The sequence below is a fragment of the Hydractinia symbiolongicarpus genome, chromosome 3 (genome assembly GCF_029227915.1).
Source record: "Hydractinia symbiolongicarpus strain clone_291-10 chromosome 3, HSymV2.1, whole genome shotgun sequence".
In the NCBI taxonomy this organism is placed as follows: Eukaryota; Metazoa; Cnidaria; class Hydrozoa; order Anthoathecata; family Hydractiniidae; genus Hydractinia; species Hydractinia symbiolongicarpus.
The window spans coordinates 4,242,588-4,262,576 of NC_079877.1; the positions used below are offsets into that span (position 1 = coordinate 4,242,588).

At 39.2% G+C, this 19,989-nt stretch overlaps 1 protein-coding gene and 1 long non-coding RNA gene across 2 annotated transcripts; both read right to left on the reverse strand.

Moving 5' to 3' along the window:
- Positions 1–12,826: 12,826 nt before the first annotated feature.
- Positions 12,827–13,372, reverse strand: LOC130635379 (uncharacterized). Its single transcript, XR_008982155.1, has 2 exons — positions 13,242–13,372; positions 12,827–13,168 (listed from the first exon to the last, which is right to left on the reverse strand). It is a non-coding gene; the product is annotated as an uncharacterized LOC130635379 (long non-coding RNA).
- Positions 13,373–18,686: 5,314 nt separating this feature from the next.
- On the reverse strand, positions 18,687–19,819 carry LOC130635380 (putative gastrointestinal growth factor xP4). The gene is made up of 5 exons (XM_057444710.1): positions 19,702–19,819; positions 19,283–19,625; positions 19,076–19,213; positions 18,848–18,979; positions 18,687–18,774 (listed from the first exon to the last, which is right to left on the reverse strand). Exons 2-4 carry the CDS (start codon positions 19,404–19,406, stop codon positions 18,849–18,851), a joined length of 393 nt encoding a protein of 130 aa, XP_057300693.1. The 5' UTR covers positions 19,407–19,625; positions 19,702–19,819; the 3' UTR covers positions 18,687–18,774; position 18,848.
- Positions 19,820–19,989: the final 170 nt, after the last annotated feature.

Sequence of the window (19,989 nt, forward strand, 5' to 3'; positions counted from 1 at the left end):
CGTATCTAAACGAAAGGAAGTACATATTAAGCTCGTGGCCCGAAATGACTTGCTTACAAAAGTGTTCGCGACTTTTACCTCATCGGTAATAACACCATGGCCCACGACCGGGCAATGAATTATAGCAGCAACCTCTTTTCATGCATTCGAATTCTGTTATACCAGGATAGCCGCAGTCGTCACGTTCTGTTGCTTTGCGCAGACATTTTTCTAACGAAAATTCAACACAAACCAGCAGTAAAAACTTTAAGGATCGCGCATTATGTTATTTTGCGACGAATGTGGAGAGCGTACTTCTATGCTTACCTAGGCGGTGGTAGCACCACGGTCCACTTTGGTTTAGCAATTCACTATAACAACAGCCTTTCTTCTCGCATGCCCGCTTCGTTATGCCTGGATAACCACAATCATGACGTCTTGTTGCTGCTATTTTCCGGCATTTTTCTAAAATTACGGATGGAAGAGTACACAATGCTTTCAAAATACCTAATCAGTAAGAGCGGAACAACTTACCTTGCCTGTAATAACACCACGGTCCCTTTTCCTTGATCGCGTTGTAACAGCATCCTTTTTTGACGCAATCTGATTTGCTTATCCCAGGGTAACCACAATCTTCACGTTTGTTTGCTTCAATCATGGGACAGTTTGCTAGAGTATTTTGAGAAATAATTAGTGGCCCAAATTGTCAGTGTTAATGCCGAAAACATAGTCGAAAATTTACCTTTTCGATGATAACACCACGGGCCAGCCACCTTTAATTCGCCATAACAACATCCCTTTCTCAAGCAATCCAACGGACTAATTCCATGGTAGCCACAATCAACGCGCATTGACGCCTTTATGTTTCGACATTTTGCTATTACGAAACAAATTAGGTAGATTCACAACTAAAATGCAATGACAACCCCCTCAAGTGTAAGAAGCCGTATTACCTCCACATGTGTTGCAAAGCCTTGGGCAATGACTGGAAACGATTTTCTTTGAACAACTAGTTGATCTAACCACAGAGCACAAGATATTTCTGTTGCTGCAAACTCTTGTAGCTGAAAAATTAAGAACAAATGCAATTTTTTTATTATTGCGACGAAACATTGACGGCAATTGCAATGAAGAAGCATTAAAATACCTGTGGCAGCGGCAAAAGCCAAAACAACAAAACAAATCACGTAAATCTGATATTTCCTCATGATTCCGGCTCTTATTTCGTCGGTGCGCGAATCGTATTAGTCCAATTCATGTCAAAGCCTTCTTTATACGCTCTTTTCTCTCTAATTACTGTAATTAATGAGTGCTTATAATCAAGATGGCCGTTTACAAATTACAACGTAAATTCGCCTCCGGGGAAGATATTGTGCATGTAGCATTCACCGTTTAAACTCTTGTGGGTTTCGCTTTGAAATATGTTGACACGGTCTATGAAGATCATTGTTGATTGTTGAATAAACGGAAGGTTTTTATCGGAGTGGTGTAGGACTAGGGTGCACACGAATCACACACGAGTTATTCTTGTCTTCGGTGACCAAACCAACAATTCCCAATCATACATGCGTGTTATACTTTCAAGAGATCGTTCTTTCGCGGTGAAGGTGATATTCCCTTCAATTTCAATGAATATGAAACAAAAGAGCTAAATTCCATCAGAAGGATGCGTTGCCAATCCTAGATCATTGGATTGTTCATTATACGACGTTCTGACAATGTCTTGTTGTTTTAGATAACTCACATGTCGAAACTATTTTTGTTGCGTACTACATCACATCTAGAAGGTGTCCATTCACACAAGACACGGTCGATTTTGCGGATTTAAGTACCAATACGCGCTGCATCGTGCGCCTTTTTTGTCAGGGATGAAGAGATAAAAAAAAAGAATTTTCTAATATGCTTCAAAATTTACGTCAACGTAACCCTGTTTTGACAACTAGGGATACGTTTCCCTGTTTAACATGCTATTAACATTTCTTATTAAGAACAATGCTGGAGATGAGTAGTCGAAATGAAATACGTGCGTTTAACGTCACTGCTTCAATTGGACGTTAAGTATTTTTATCCCATGACTTTTCATTAATGCCCCTGCGCTGTCATTTATATACCCTCGATAACGGCTTGGTTATAAACGGCACTAGCGGGCCTTATACAGTATTATTTACTGATAGCTATTTTAAATCAGTATATACGGGAAATCCACAGCACTGATTGGGTAAATGCCTCAACGACGAGCTTCATACAGCCCGGTGCAACTTTTGACCTTGTAACATACATATTAATAACTATAAATGCATACAAATAACATTGGAAAAAATAGCCAAACACATCCACACTGAAAAATGAAGTTGCAGTAAATCCTAAATCACGATTCACTCCGTCAGAATCAGAAAAACATGTTCCACGTTCGGTGTCGCAGATAAAAGAAAATGCTTTTAAAAACATTAACAGCACAATGAAAAACAAGCAAAACAACGTCGAATTTATGTGATAAACATGTATTTGAAAAATTGAAACAATAAAACTCAAATGGAAAGTTCTCTATTTTTTTTACAACCTTGTCATCTTACGAGAAATATTACTCTCGGTCAGCGTAGCGACCTCGCATGTTCGGTCTATGCTTTTGACCTCGCATAAACTTTCTCGGTACAGATAGACAAGTTATTTTATGTTGTATTAATAACGCCCGCAAAAGTAGCCTTTTTGTATTTAGATTTATGCTTTCCGTATCCGCCCTGACATTTTTGACTATCAAAATTGTGGCTCCGAATGAGACAGAATTGCCAAGTTGACAAAGTAGCAAAAAACGGCTTTATCCGGTTAAAAACGCCTTGGATAGAAATGCTCACGCCACGCTTGCACGGTTGCATTGCGATTCTGGGTATGGCGGCGCCAGAAGATTTCAGGCTTTACTAAATAACGCTTACTACTCCTTTCATCAAATACGGACACTCAAGGCACCCTATGCAATAATTCAAATGTGTTTGGCTGCAGCGACATGACAAAAAGAAAATTGGCAGTCAAATCATTCATCTCCTACTGGATCTTATTGGGAAGGAAAAGTTCATATATTAGAGGTATTTATTTGACAACATATTTTTACAACAATGAGTACACTAAAGTTCGCATATAATCTTCCGAAGGTCCTCGTATCTAAACGAAAGGAAGTACATATTAAGCTCGTGGCCCGAAATGACTTGCTTACAAAAGTGTTCGCGACTTTTACCTCATCGGTAATAACACCATGGCCCACGACCGGGCAATGAATTATAGCAGCAACCTCTTTTCATGCATTCGAATTCTGTTATACCAGGATAGCCGCAGTCGTCACGTTCTGTTGCTTTGCGCAGACATTTTTCTAACGAAAATTCAACACAAACCAGCAGTAAAAACTTTAAGGATCGCGCATTATGTTATTTTGCGACGAATGTGGAGAGCGTACTTCTATGCTTACCTAGGCGGTGGTAGCACCACGGTCCACTTTGGTTTAGCAATTCACTATAACAACAGCCTTTCTTCTCGCATGCCCGCTTCGTTATGCTTGGATAACCACAATCATGACGTCTTGTTGCTGCTATTTTCCGGCATTTTTCTAAAATTACGGATGGAAGAGTACACAATGCTTTCAAAATACCTAATCAGTAAGAGCGGAACAACTTACCTTGCCTGTAATAACACCACGGTCCCTTTTCCTTGATCGCGTTGTAACAGCATCCTTTTTTGACGCAATCTGATTTGCTTATCCCAGGGTAACCACAATCTTCACGTTTGTTTGCTTCAATCATGGGACAGTTTGCTAGAGTATTTTGAGAAATAATTAGTGGCCCAAATTGTCAGTGTTAATGCCGAAAACATAGTCGAAAATTTACCTTTTCGATGATAACACCACGGGCCAGCCACCTTTAATTCGCCATAACAACATCCCTTTCTCAAGCAATCCAACGGACTAATTCCATGGTAGCCACAATCAACGCGCATTGACGCCTTTATGTTTCGACATTTTGCTATTACGAAACAAATTAGGTAGATTCACAACTAAAATGCAATGACAACCCCCTCAAGTGTAAGAAGCCGTATTACCTCCACATGTGTTGCAAAGCCTTGGGCAATGACTGGAAACGATTTTCTTTGAACAACTAGTTGATCTAACCACAGAGCACAAGATATTTCTGTTGCTGCAAACTCTTGTAGCTGAAAAATTAAGAACAAATGCAATTTTTTTATTATTGCGACGAAACATTGACGGCAATTGCAATGAAGAAGCATTAAAATACCTGTGGCAGCGGCAAAAGCCAAAACAACAAAACAAATCACGTAAATCTGATATTTCCTCATGATTCCGGCTCTTATTTCGTCGGTGCGCGAATCGTATTAGTCCAATTCATGTCAAAGCCTTCTTTATACGCTCTTTTCTCTCTAATTACTGTAATTAATGAGTGCTTATAATCAAGATGGCCGTTTACAAATTACAACGTAAATTCGCCTCCGGGGAAGATATTGTGCATGTAGCATTCACCGTTTAAACTCTTGTGGGTTTCGCTTTGAAATATGTTGACACGGTCTATGAAGATCATTGTTGATTGTTGAATAAACGGAAGGTTTTTATCGGAGTGGTGTAGGACTAGGGTGCACACGAATCACACACGAGTTATTCTTGTCTTCGGTGACCAAACCAACAATTCCCAATCATACATGCGTGTTATACTTTCAAGAGATCGTTCTTTCGCGGTGAAGGTGATATTCCCTTCAATTTCAATGAATATGAAACAAAAGAGCTAAATTCCATCAGAAGGATGCGTTGCCAATCCTAGATCATTGGATTGTTCATTATACGACGTTCTGACAATGTCTTGTTGTTTTAGATAACTCACATGTCGAAACTATTTTTGTTGCGTACTACATCACATCTAGAAGGTGTCCATTCACACAAGACACGGTCGATTTTGCGGATTTAAGTACCAATACGCGCTGCATCGTGCGCCTTTTTTGTCAGGGATGAAGAGATAAAAAAAAAGAATTTTCTAATATGCTTCAAAATTTACGTCAACGTAACCCTGTTTTGACAACTAGGGATACGTTTCCCTGTTTAACATGCTATTAACATTTCTTATTAAGAACAATGCTGGAGATGAGTAGTCGAAATGAAATACGTGCGTTTAACGTCACTGCTTCAATTGGACGTTAAGTATTTTTATCCCATGACTTTTCATTAATGCCCCTGCGCTGTCATTTATATACCCTCGATAACGGCTTGGTTATAAACGGCACTAGCGGGCCTTATACAGTATTATTTACTGATAGCTATTTTAAATCAGTATATACGGGAAATCCACAGCACTGATTGGGTAAAAGCCTCAACGACGAGCTTCATACAGCCCGGTGCAACTTTTGACCTTGTAACATACATATTAATAACTATAAATGCATACAAATAACATTGGAAAAAATAGCCAAACACATCCACACTGAAAAATGAAGTTGCAGTAAATCCTAAATCACGATTCACTCCGTCAGAATCAGAAAAACATGTTCCACGTTCGGTGTCGCAGATAAAAGAAAATGCTTTTAAAAACATTAACAGCACAATGAAAAACAAGCAAAACAACGTCGAATTTATGTGATAAACATGTATTTGAAAAATTGAAACAATAAAACTCAAATGGAAAGTTCTCTATTTTTTTTACAACCTTGTCATCTTACGAGAAATATTACTCTCGGTCAGCGTAGCGACCTCGCATGTTCGGTCTATGCTTTTGACCTCGCATAAACTTTCTCGGTACAGATAGACAAGTTATTTTATGTTGTATTAATAACGCCTGCAAAAGTAGCCTTTTTGTATTTAGATTTATGCTTTCCGTATCCGCCCTGACATTTTTGACTATCAAAATTGTGGCTCCGAATGAGACAGAATTGCCAAGTTGACAAAGTAGCAAAAAACGGCATTATCCGGTTAATAACGCCTTGGATAGAAATGCTCACGCCACGCTTGCACGGTTGCATTGCGATTCTGGGTATGGCGGCGCCAGAAGATTTCAGGCTTTACTAAATAACGCTTACTACTCCTTTCATCAAATACGGACACTCAAGGCACCCTATGCAATAATTCAAATGTGTTTGGCTGCAGCGACATGACAAAAAGAAAATTGGCAGTCAAATCATTCATCTCCTACTGGATCTTATTGGGAAGGAAAAGTTCATATATTAGAGGTATTTATTTGACAACATATTTTTACAACAATGAGTACACTAAAGTTCGCATATAATCTTCCGAAGGTCCTCGTATCTAAACGAAAGGAAGTACATATTAAGCTCGTGGCCCGAAATGACTTGCTTACAAAAGTGTTCGCGACTTTTACCTCATCGGTAATAACACCATGGCCCACGACCGGGCAATGAATTATAGCAGCAACCTCTTTTCATGCATTCGAATTCTGTTATACCAGGATAGCCGCAGTCGTCACGTTCTGTTGCTTTGCGCAGACATTTTTCTAACGAAAATTCAACACAAACCAGCAGTAAAAACTTTAAGGATCGCGCATTATGTTATTTTGCGACGAATGTGGAGAGCGTACTTCTATGCTTACCTAGGCGGTGGTAGCACCACGGTCCACTTTGGTTTAGCAATTCACTATAACAACAGCCTTTCTTCTCGCATGCCCGCTTCGTTATGCCTGGATAACCACAATCATGACGTCTTGTTGCTGCTATTTTCCGGCATTTTTCTAAAATTACGGATGGAAGAGTACACAATGCTTTCAAAATACCTAATCAGTAAGAGCGGAACAACTTACCTTGCCTGTAATAACACCACGGTCCCTTTTCCTTGATCGCGTTGTAACAGCATCCTTTTTTGACGCAATCTGATTTGCTTATCCCAGGGTAACCACAATCTTAACGTTTGTTTGCTTCAATCATGGGACAGTTTGCTAGAGTATTTTGAGAAATAATTAGTGGCCCAAATTGTCAGTGTTAATGCCGAAAACATAGTCGAAAATTTACCTTTTCGATGATAACACCACGGGCCAGCCACCTTTAATTCGCCATAACAACATCCCTTTCTCAAGCAATCCAACGGACTAATTCCATGGTAGCCACAATCAACGCGCATTGACGCCTTTATGTTTCGACATTTTGCTATTACGAAACAAATTAGGTAGATTCACAACTAAAATGCAATGACAACCCCCTCAAGTGTAAGAAGCCGTATTACCTCCACATGTGTTGCAAAGCCTTGGGCAATGACTGGAAACGATTTTCTTTGAACAACTAGTTGATCTAACCACAGAGCACAAGATATTTCTGTTGCTGCAAACTCTTGTAGCTGAAAAGTTAAGAACAAATGCAATTTTTTTATTATTGCGACGAAACATTGACGGCAATTGCAATGAAGAAGCATTAAAATACCTGTGGCAGCGGCAAAAGCCAAAACAACAAAACAAATCACGTAAATCTGATATTTCCTCATGATTCCGGCTCTTATTTCGTCGGTGCGCGAATCGTATTAGTCCAATTCATGTCAAAGCCTTCTTTATACGCTCTTTTCTCTCTAATTACTGTAATTAATGAGTGCTTATAATCAAGATGGCCGTTTACAAATTACAACGTAAATTCGCCTCCGGGGAAGATATTGTGCATGTAGCATTCACCGTTTAAACTCTTGTGGGTTTCGCTTTGAAATATGTTGACACGGTCTATGAAGATCATTGTTGATTGTTGAATAAACGGAAGGTTTTTATCGGAGTGGTGTAGGACTAGGGTGCACACGAATCACACACGAGTTATTCTTGTCTTCGGTGACCAAACCAACAATTCCCAATCATACATGCGTGTTATACTTTCAAGAGATCGTTCTTTCGCGGTGAAGGTGATATTCCCTTCAATTTCAATGAATATGAAACAAAAGAGCTAAATTCCATCAGAAGGATGCGTTGCCAATCCTAGATCATTGGATTGTTCATTATACGACGTTCTGACAATGTCTTGTTGTTTTAGATAACTCACATGTCGAAACTATTTTTGTTGCGTACTACATCACATCTAGAAGGTGTCCATTCACACAAGACACGGTCGATTTTGCGGATTTAAGTACCAATACGCGCTGCATCGTGCGCCTTTTTTGTCAGAGATGAAGAGATAAAAAAAAAGAATTTTCTAATATGCTTCAAAATTTACGTCAACGTAACCCTGTTTTGACAACTAGGGATACGTTTCCCTGTTTAACATGCTATTAACATTTCTTATTAAGAACAATGCTGGAGATGAGTAGTCGAAATGAAATACGTGCGTTTAACGTCACTGCTTCAATTGGACGTTAAGTATTTTTATCCCATGACTTTTCATTAATGCCCCTGCGCTGTCATTTATATACCCTCGATAACGGCTTGGTTATAAACGGCACTAGCGGGCCTTATACAGTATTATTTACTGATAGCTATTTTAAATCAGTATATACGGGAAATCCACAGCACTGATTGGGTAAAAGCCTCAACGACGAGCTTCATACAGCCCGGTGCAACTTTTGACCTTGTAACATACATATTAATAACTATAAATGCATACAAATAACATTGGAAAAAATAGCCAAACACATCCACACTGAAAAATGAAGTTGCAGTAAATCCTAAATCACGATTCACTCCGTCAGAATCAGAAAAACATGTTCCACGTTCGGTGTCGCAGATAAAAGAAAATGCTTTTAAAAACATTAACAGCACAATGAAAAACAAGCAAAACAACGTCGAATTTATGTGATAAACATGTATTTGAAAAATTGAAACAATAAAACTCAAATGGAAAGTTCTCTATTTTTTTTACAACCTTGTCATCTTACGAGAAATATTACTCTCGGTCAGCGTAGCGACCTCGCATGTTCGGTCTATGCTTTTGACCTCGCATAAACTTTCTCGGTACAGATAGACAAGTTATTTTATGTTGTATTAATAACGCCCGCAAAAGTAGCCTTTTTGTATTTAGATTTATGCTTTCCGTATCCGCCCTGACATTTTTGACTATCAAAATTGTGGCTCCGAATGAGACAGAATTGCCAAGTTGACAAAGTAGCAAAAAACGGCATTATCCGGTTAATAACGCCTTGGATAGAAATGCTCACGCCACGCTTGCACGGTTGCATTGCGATTCTGGGTATGGCGGCGCCAGAAGATTTCAGGCTTTACTAAATAACGCTTACTACTCCTTTCATCAAATACGGACACTCAAGGCACCCTATGCAATAATTCAAATGTGTTTGGCTGCAGCGACATGACAAAAAGAAAATTGGCAGTCAAATCATTCATCTCCTACTGGATCTTATTGGGAAGGAAAAGTTCATATATTAGAGGTATTTATTTGACAACATATTTTTACAACAATGAGTACACTAAAGTTCGCATATAATCTTCCGAAGGTCCTCGTATCTAAACGAAAGGAAGTACATATTAAGCTCGTGGCCCGAAATGACTTGCTTACAAAAGTGTTCGCGACTTTTACCTCATCGGTAATAACACCATGGCCCACGACCGGGCAATGAATTATAGCAGCAACCTCTTTTCATGCATTCGAATTCTGTTATACCAGGATAGCCGCAGTCGTCACGTTCTGTTGCTTTGCGCAGACATTTTTCTAACGAAAATTCAACACAAACCAGCAGTAAAAACTTTAAGGATCGCGCATTATGTTATTTTGCGACGAATGTGGAGAGCGTACTTCTATGCTTACCTAGGCGGTGGTAGCACCACGGTCCACTTTGGTTTAGCAATTCACTATAACAACAGCCTTTCTTCTCGCATGCCCGCTTCGTTATGCCTGGATAACCACAATCATGACGTCTTGTTGCTGCTATTTTCCGGCATTTTTCTAAAATTACGGATGAAAGAGTACACAATGCTTTCAAAATACCTAATCAGTAAGAGCGGAACAACTTACCTTGCCTGTAATAACACCACGGTCCCTTTTCCTTGATCGCGTTGTAACAGCATCCTTTTTTGACGCAATCTGATTTGCTTATCCCAGGGTAACCACAATCTTCACGTTTGTTTGCTTCAATCATGGGACAGTTTGCTAGAGTATTTTGAGAAATAATTAGTGGCCCAAATTGTCAGTGTTAATGCCGAAAACATAGTCGAAAATTTACCTTTTCGATGATAACACCACGGGCCAGCCACCTTTAATTCGCCATAACAACATCCCTTTCTCAAGCAATCCAACGGACTAATTCCATGGTAGCCACAATCAACGCGCATTGACGCCTTTATGTTTCGACATTTTGCTATTACGAAACAAATTAGGTAGATTCACAACTAAAATGCAATGACAACCCCCTCAAGTGTAAGAAGCCGTATTACCTCCACATGTGTTGCAAAGCCTTGGGCAATGACTGGAAACGATTTTCTTTGAACAACTAGTTGATCTAACCACAGAGCACAAGATATTTCTGTTGCTGCAAACTCTTGTAGCTGAAAAATTAAGAACAAATGCAATTTTTTTATTATTGCGACGAAACATTGACGGCAATTGCAATGAAGAAGCATTAAAATACCTGTGGCAGCGGCAAAAGCCAAAACAACAAAACAAATCACGTAAATCTGATATTTCCTCATGATTCCGGCTCTTATTTCGTCGGTGCGCGAATCGTATTAGTCCAATTCATGTCAAAGCCTTCTTTATACGCTCTTTTCTCTCTAATTACTGTAATTAATGAGTGCTTATAATCAAGATGGCCGTTTACAAATTACAACGTAAATTCGCCTCCGGGGAAGATATTGTGCATGTAGCATTCACCGTTTAAACTCTTGTGGGTTTCGCTTTGAAATATGTTGACACGGTCTATGAAGATCATTGTTGATTGTTGAATAAACGGAAGGTTTTTATCGGAGTGGTGTAGGACTAGGGTGCACACGAATCACACACGAGTTATTCTTGTCTTCGGTGACCAAACCAACAATTCCCAATCATACATGCGTGTTATACTTTCAAGAGATCGTTCTTTCGCGGTGAAGGTGATATTCCCTTCAATTTCAATGAATATGAAACAAAAGAGCTAAATTCCATCAGAAGGATGCGTTGCCAATCCTAGATCATTGGATTGTTCATTATACGACGTTCTGACAATGTCTTGTTGTTTTAGATAACTCACATGTCGAAACTATTTTTGTTGCGTACTACATCACATCTAGAAGGTGTCCATTCACACAAGACACGGTCGATTTTGCGGATTTAAGTACCAATACGCGCTGCATCGTGCGCCTTTTTTGTCAGGGATGAAGAGATAAAAAAAAAGAATTTTCTAATATGCTTCAAAATTTACGTCAACGTAACCCTGTTTTGACAACTAGGGATACGTTTCCCTGTTTAACATGCTATTAACATTTCTTATTAAGAACAATGCTGGAGATGAGTAGTCGAAATGAAATACGTGCGTTTAACGTCACTGCTTCAATTGGACGTTAAGTATTTTTATCCCATGACTTTTCATTAATGCCCCTGCGCTGTCATTTATATACCCTCGATAACGGCTTGGTTATAAACGGCACTAGCGGGCCTTATACAGTATTATTTACTGATAGCTATTTTAAATCAGTATATACGGGAAATCCACAGCACTGATTGGGTAAAAGCCTCAACGACGAGCTTCATACAGCCCGGTGCAACTTTTGACCTTGTACCATACATATTAATAACTATAAATGCATACAAATAACATTGGAAAAAATAGCCAAACACATCCACACTGAAAAATGAAGTTGCAGTAAATCCTAAATCACGATTCACTCCGTCAGAATCAGAAAAACATGTTCCACGTTCGGTGTCGCAGATAAAAGAAAATGCTTTTAAAAACATTAACAGCACAATGAAAAACAAGCAAAACAACGTCGAATTTATGTGATAAACATGTATTTGAAAAATTGAAACAATAAAACTCAAATGGAAAGTTCTCTATTTTTTTTACAACCTTGTCATCTTACGAGAAATATTACTCTCGGTCAGCGTAGCGACCTCGCATGTTCGGTCTATGCTTTTGACCTCGCATAAACTTTCTCGGTACAGATAGACAAGTTATTTTATGTTGTATTAATAACGCCCGCAAAAGTAGCCTTTTTGTATTTAGATTTATGCTTTCCGTATCCGCCCTGACATTTTTGACTATCAAAATTGTGGCTCCGAATGAGACAGAATTGCCAAGTTGACGAAGTAGCAAAAAACGGCATTATCCGGTTAATAACGCCTTGGATAGAAATGCTCACGCCACGCTTGCACGGTTGCATTGCGATTCTGGGTATGGCGGCGCCAGAAGATTTCAGGCTTTACTAAATAACGCTTACTACTCCTTTCATCAAATACGGACACTCAAGGCACCCTATGCAATAATTCAAATGTGTTTGGCTGCAGCGACATGACAAAAAGAAAATTGGCAGTCAAATCATTCATCTCCTACTGGATCTTATTGGGAAGGAAAAGTTCATATATTAGAGGTATTTATTTGACAACATATTTTTACAACAATGAGTACACTAAAGTTCGCATATAATCTTCCGAAGGTCCTCGTATCTAAACGAAAGGAAGTACATATTAAGCTCGTGGCCCGAAATGACTTGCTTACAAAAGTGTTCGCGACTTTTACCTCATCGGTAATAACACCATGGCCCACGACCGGGCAATGAATTATAGCAGCAACCTCTTTTCATGCATTCGAATTCTGTTATACCAGGATAGCCGCAGTCGTCACGTTCTGTTGCTTTGCGCAGACATTTTTCTAACGAAAATTCAACACAAACCAGCAGTAAAAACTTTAAGGATCGCGCATTATGTTATTTTGCGACGAATGTGGAGAGCGTACTTCTATGCTTACCTAGGCGGTGGTAGCACCACGGTCCACTTTGGTTTAGCAATTCACTATAACAACAGCCTTTCTTCTCGCATGCCCGCTTCGTTATGCCTGGATAACCACAATCATGACGTCTTGTTGCTGCTATTTTCCGGCATTTTTCTAAAATTACGGATGGAAGAGTACACAATGCTTTCAAAATACCTAATCAGTAAGAGCGGAACAACTTACCTTGCCTGTAATAACACCACGGTCCCTTTTCCTTGATTGCGTTGTAACAGCATCCTTTTTTGACGCAATCTGATTTGCTTATCCCAGGGTAACCACAATCTTCACGTTTGTTTGCTTCAATCATGGGACAGTTTGCTAGAGTATTTTGAGAAATAATTAGTGGCCCAAATTGTCAGTGTTAATGCCGAAAACATAGTCGAAAATTTACCTTTTTGATGATAACACCACGGGCCAGCCACCTTTAATTCGCCATAACAACATCCCTTTCTCAAGCAATCCAACGGACTAATTCCATGGTAGCCACAATCAACGCGCATTGACGCCTTTATGTTTCGACATTTTGCTATTACGAAACAAATTAGGTAGATTCACAACTAAAATGCAATGACAACCCCCTCAAGTGTAAGAAGCCGTATTACCTCCACATGTGTTGCAAAGCCTTGGGCAATGACTGGAAACGATTTTCTTTGAACAACTAGTTGATCTAACCACAGAGCACAAGATATTTCTGTTGCTGCAAACTCTTGTAGCTGAAAAATTAAGAACAAATGCAATTTTTTTATTATTGCGACGAAACATTGACGGCAATTGCAATGAAGAAGCATTAAAATACCTGTGGCAGCGGCAAAAGCCAAAACAACAAAACAAATCACGTAAATCTGATATTTCCTCATGATTCCGGCTCTTATTTCGTCGGTGCGCGAATCGTATTAGTCCAATTCATGTCAAAGCCTTCTTTATACGCTCTTTTCTCTCTAATTACTGTAATTAATGAGTGCTTATAATCAAGATGGCCGTTTACAAATTACAACGTAAATTCGCCTCCGGGGAAGATATTGTGCATGTAGCATTCACCGTTTAAACTCTTGTGGGTTTCGCTTTGAAATATGTTGACACGGTCTATGAAGATCATTGTTGATTGTTGAATAAACGGAAGGTTTTTATCGGAGTGGTGTAGGACTAGGGTGCACACGAATCACACACGAGTTATTCTTGTCTTCGGTGACCAAACCAACAATTCCCAATCATACATGCGTGTTATACTTTCAAGAGATCGTTCTTTCGCGGTGAAGGTGATATTCCCTTCAATTTCAATGAATATGAAACAAAAGAGCTAAATTCCATCAGAAGGATGCGTTGCCAATCCTAGATCATTGGATTGTTCATTATACGACGTTCTGACAATGTCTTGTTGTTTTAGATAACTCACATGTCGAAACTATTTTTGTTGCGTACTACATCACATCTAGAAGGTGTCCATTCACACAAGACACGGTATTTAAGTACCAATACGCGCTGCATCGTGCGCCTTTTTTGTCAGGGATGAAGAGATAAAAAAAAAGAATTTTCTAATATGCTTCAAAATTTACGTCAACGTAACCCTGTTTTGACAACTAGGGATACGTTTCCCTGTTTAACATGCTATTAACATTTCTTATTAAGAACAATGCTGGAGATGAGTAGTCGAAATGAAATACGTGCGTTTAACGTCACTGCTTCAATTGGACGTTAAGTATTTTTATCCCATGACTTTTCATTAATGCCCCTGCGCTGTCATTTATATACCCTCGATAACGGCTTGGTTATAAACGGCACTAGCGGGCCTTATACAGTATTATTTACTGATAGCTATTTTAAATCAGTATATACGGGAAATCCACAGCACTGATTGGGTAAAAGCCTCAACGACGAGCTTCATACAGCCCGGTGCAACTTTTGACCTTGTAACATACATATTAATAACTATAAATGCATACAAATAACATTGGAAAAAATAGCCAAACACATCCACACTGAAAAATGAAGTTGCAGTAAATCCTAAATCACGATTCACTCCGTCAGAATCAGAAAAACATGTTCCACGTTCGGTGTCGCAGATAAAAGAAAATGCTTTTAAAAACATTAACAGCACAATGAAAAACAAGCAAAACAACGTCGAATTTATGTGATAAACATGTATTTGAAAAATTGAAACAATAAAACTCAAATGGAAAGTTCTCTATTTTTTTTACAACCTTGTCATCTTACGAGAAATATTACTCTCGGTCAGCGTAGCGACCTCGCATGTTCGGTCTATGCTTTTGACCTCGCATAAACTTTCTCGGTACAGATAGACAAGTTATTTTATGTTGTATTAATAACGCCCGCAAAAGTAGCCTTTTTGTATTTAGATTTATGCTTTCCGTATCCGCCCTGACATTTTTGACTATCAAAATTGTGGCTCCGAATGAGACAGAATTGCCAAGTTGACAAAGTAGCAAAAAACGGCATTATCCGGTTAATAACGCCTTGGATAGAAATGCTCACGCCACGCTTGCACGGTTGCATTGCGATTCTGGGTATGGCGGCGCCAGAAGATTTCAGGCTTTACTAAATAACGCTTACTACTCCTTTCATCAAATACGGACACTCAAGGCACCCTATGCAATAATTCAAATGTGTTTGGCTGCAGCGACATGACAAAAAGAAAATTGGCAGTCAAATCATTCATCTCCTACTGGATCTTATTGGGAAGGAAAAGTTCATATATTAGAGGTATTTATTTGACAACATATTTTTACAACAATGAGTACACTAAAGTTCGCATATAATCTTCCGAAGGTCCTCGTATCTAAACGAAAGGAAGTACATATTAAGCTCGTGGCCCGAAATGACTTGCTTACAAAAGTGTTCGCGACTTTTACCTCATCGGTAATAACACCATGGCCCACGACCGGGCAATGAATTATAGCAGCAACCTCTTTTCATGCATTCGAATTCTGTTATACCAGGATAGCCGCAGTCGTCACGTTCTGTTGCTTTGCGCAGACATTTTTCTAACGAAAATTCAACACAAACCAGCAGTAAAAACTTTAAGGATCGCGCATTATGTTATTTTGCGACGAATGTGGAGAGCGTACTTCTATGCTTACCTAGGCGGTGGTAGCACCACGGTCCACTTTGGTTTAGCAATTCACTATAACAACAGCCTTTCTTCTCGCATGCCCGCTTCGTTATGCCTGGATAACCACAATCATGACGTCTTGTTGCTGCTATTTTCCGGCATTTTTCTAAAATTACGGATGGAAGAGTACACAATGCTTTCAAAATACCTAATCAGTAAGAGCGGAACAACTTACCTTGCCTGTAATAACACCACGGTCCCTTTTCCTTGATCGCGTTGTAACAGCATCCTTTTTTGACGCAATCTGATTTGCTTATCCCAGGGTAACCACAATCTTCACGTTTGTTTGCTTCAATCATGGGACAGTTTGCTAGAGTATTTTGAGAAATAATTAGTGGCCCAAATTGTCAGTGTTAATGCCGAAAACATAGTCGAAAATTTACCTTTTCGATGATAACACCACGGGCCAGCCACCTTTAATTCGCCATAACAACATCCCTTTCTCAAGCAATCCAACGGACTAATTCCATGGTAGCCACAATCAACGCGCATTGACGCCTTTATGTTTCGACATTTTGCTATTACGAAACAAATTAGGTAGATTCACAACTAAAATGCAATGACAACCCCCTCAAGTGTAAGAAGCCGTATTACCTCCACATGTTTTGCAAAGCCTTGGGCAATGACTGAAAACGATTTTCTTTGAACAACTAGTTGATCTAACCACAGAGCACAAGATATTTCTGTTGCTGCAAACTCTTGTAGCTGAAAAATTAAGAACAAATGCAATTTTTTTATTATTGCGACGAAACATTGACGGCAATTGCAATGAAGAAGCATTAAAATACCTGTGGCAGCGGCAAAAGCCAAAACAACAAAACAAATCACGTAAATCTGATATTTCCTCATGATTCCGGCTCTTATTTCGTCGGTGCGCGAATCGTATTAGTCCAATTCATGTCAAAGCCTTCTTTATACGCTCTTTTCTCTCTAATTACTGTAATTAATGAGTGCTTATAATCAAGATGGCCGTTTACAAATTACAACGTAAATTCGCCTCCGGGGAAGATATTGTGCATGTAGCATTCACCGTTTAAACTCTTGTGGGTTTCGCTTTGAAATATGTTGACACGGTCTATGAAGATCATTGTTGATTGTTGAATAAACGGAAGGTTTTTATCAGAGTGGTGTAGGACTAGGGTGCACACGAATCACACACGAGTTATTCTTGTCTTCGGTGACCAAACCAACAATTCCCAATCATTCATGCGTGTTATACTTTCAAGAGATCGTTCTTTCGCGGTGAAGGTGATATTCCCTTCAATTTCAATGAATATGAAACAAAAGAGCTAAATTCCATCAGAAGGATGCGTTGCCAATCCTAGATCATTGGATTGTTCATTATACGACGTTCTGACAATGTCTTGTTGTTTTAGATAACTCACATGTCGAAACTATTTTTGTTGCGTACTACATCACATCTAGAAGGTGTCCATTCACACAAGACACGGTCGATTTTGCGGATTTAAGTACCAATACGCGCTGCATCGTGCGCCTTTTTTGTCAGGGATGAAGAGATAAAAAAAAAGAATTTTCTAATATGCTTCAAAATTTACGTCAACGTAACCCTGTTTTGACAACTAGGGATACGTTTCCCTGTTTAACATGCTATTAACATTTCTTATTAAGAACAATGCTGGAGATGAGTAGTCGAAATGAAATACGTGCGTTTAACGTCACTGCTTCAATTGGACGTTAAGTATTTTTATCCCATGACTTTTCATTAATGCCCCTGCGCTGTCATTTATATACCCTCGATAACGGCTTGGTTATAAACGGCACTAGCGGGCCTTATACAGTATTATTTACTGATAGCTATTTTAAATCAGTATATACGGGAAATCCACAGCACTGATTGGGTAAAAGCCTCAACGACGAGCTTCATACAGCCCGGTGCAACTTTTGACCTTGTAACATACATATTAATAACTATAAATGCATACAAATAACATTGGAAAAAATAGCCAAACACATCCACACTGAAAAATGAAGTTGCAGTAAATCCTAAATCACGATTCACTCCGTCAGAATCAGAAAAACATGTTCCACGTTCGGTGTCGCAGATAAAAGAAAATGCTTTTAAAAACATTAACAGCACAATGAAAAACAAGCAAAACAACGTCGAATTTATGTGATAAACATGTATTTGAAAAATTGAAACAATAAAACTCAAATGGAAAGTTCTCTATTTTTTTTACAACCTTGTCATCTTACGAGAAATATTACTCTCGGTCAGCGTAGCGACCTCGCATGTTCGGTCTATGCTTTTGACCTCGCATAAACTTTCTCGGTACAGATAGACAAGTTATTTTATGTTGTATTAATAACGCCCGCAAAAGTAGCCTTTTTGTATTTAGATTTATGCTTTCCGTATCCGCCCTGACATTTTTGACTATCAAAATTGTGGCTCCGAATGAGACAGAATTGCCAAGTTGACAAAGTAGCAAAAAACGGCATTATCCGGTTAATAACGCCTTGGATAGAAATGCTCACGCCACGCTTGCACGGTTGCATTGCGATTCTGGGTATGGCGGCGCCAGAAGATTTCAGGCTTTACTAAATAACGCTTACTACTCCTTTCATCAAATACGGACACTCAAGGCACCCTATGCAATAATTCAAATGTGTTTGGCTGCAGCGACATGACAAAAAGAAAATTGGCAGTCAAATCATTCATCTCCTACTGGATCTTATTGGGAAGGAAAAGTTCATATATTAGAGGTATTTATTTGACAACATATTTTTACAACAATGAGTACACTAAAGTTCGCATATAATCTTCCGAAGGTCCTCGTATCTAAACGAAAGGAAGTACATATTAAGCTCGTGGCCCGAAATGACTTGCTTACAAAAGTGTTCGCGACTTTTACCTCATCGGTAATAACACCATGGCCCACGACCGGGCAATGAATTATAGCAGCAACCTCTTTTCATGCATTCGAATTCTGTTATACCAGGATAGCCGCAGTCGTCACGTTCTGTTGCTTTGCGCAGACATTTTTCTAACGAAAATTCAACACAAACCAGCAGTAAAAACTTTAAGGATCGCGCATTATGTTATTTTGCGACGAATGTGGAGAGCGTACTTCTATGCTTACCTAGGCGGTGGTAGCACCACGGTCCACTTTGGTTTAGCAATTCACTATAACAACAGCCTTTCTTCTCGCATGCCCGCTTCGTTATGCCTGGATAACCACAATCATGACGTCTTGTTGCTGCTATTTTCCGGCATTTTTCTAAAATTACGGATGGAAGAGTACACAATGCTTTCAAAATACCTAATCAGTAAGAGCGGAACAACTTACCTTGCCTGTAATAACACCACGGTCCCTTTTCCTTGATCGCGTTGTAACAGCATCCTTTTTTGACGCAATCTGATTTGCTTATCCCAGGGTAACCACAATCTTCACGTTTGTTTGCTTCAATCATGGGACAGTTTGCTAGAGTATTTTGAGAAATAATTAGTGGCCCAAATTGTCAGTGTTAATGCCGAAAACATAGTCGAAAATTTACCTTTTTGATGATAACACCACGGGCCAGCCACCTTTAATTCGCCATAACAACATCCCTTTCTCAAGCAATCCAACGGACTAATTCCATGGTAGCCACAATCAACGCGCATTGACGCCTTTATGTTTCGACATTTTGCTATTACGAAACAAATTAGGTAGATTCACAACTAAAATGCAATGACAACCCCCTCAAGTGTAAGAAGCCGTATTACCTCCACATGTGTTGCAAAGCCTTGGGCAATGACTGGAAACGATTTTCTTTGAACAACTAGTTGATCTAACCACAGAGCACAAGATATTTCTGTTGCTGCAAACTCTTGTAGCTGAAAAATTAAGAACAAATGCAATTTTTTTATTATTGCGACGAAACATTGACGGCAATTGCAATGAAGAAGCATTAAAATACCTGTGGCAGCGGCAAAAGCCAAAACAATAAAACAAATCACGTAAATCTGATATTTCCTCATGATTCCGGCTCTTATTTCGTCGGTGCGCGAATC

Coding starts and splice junctions, on each gene's coding strand:
- LOC130635380 (XM_057444710.1), bottom strand. CDS start 19,406: ATGATTGAAGCAAACAAACGTGAAGATTGTGGTTACCCTGGGATAAGC. Junction 19,214..19,282: donor GTGGTGTTATTACAGGCAAG/GTAAGTTGTTCC, acceptor CCGTAATTTTAG/AAAAATGCCGGAAAATAGCA. Junction 18,980..19,075: donor GTGGTGCTACCACCGCCTAG/GTAAGCATAGAA, acceptor AATTTTCGTTAG/AAAAATGTCTGCGCAAAGCA.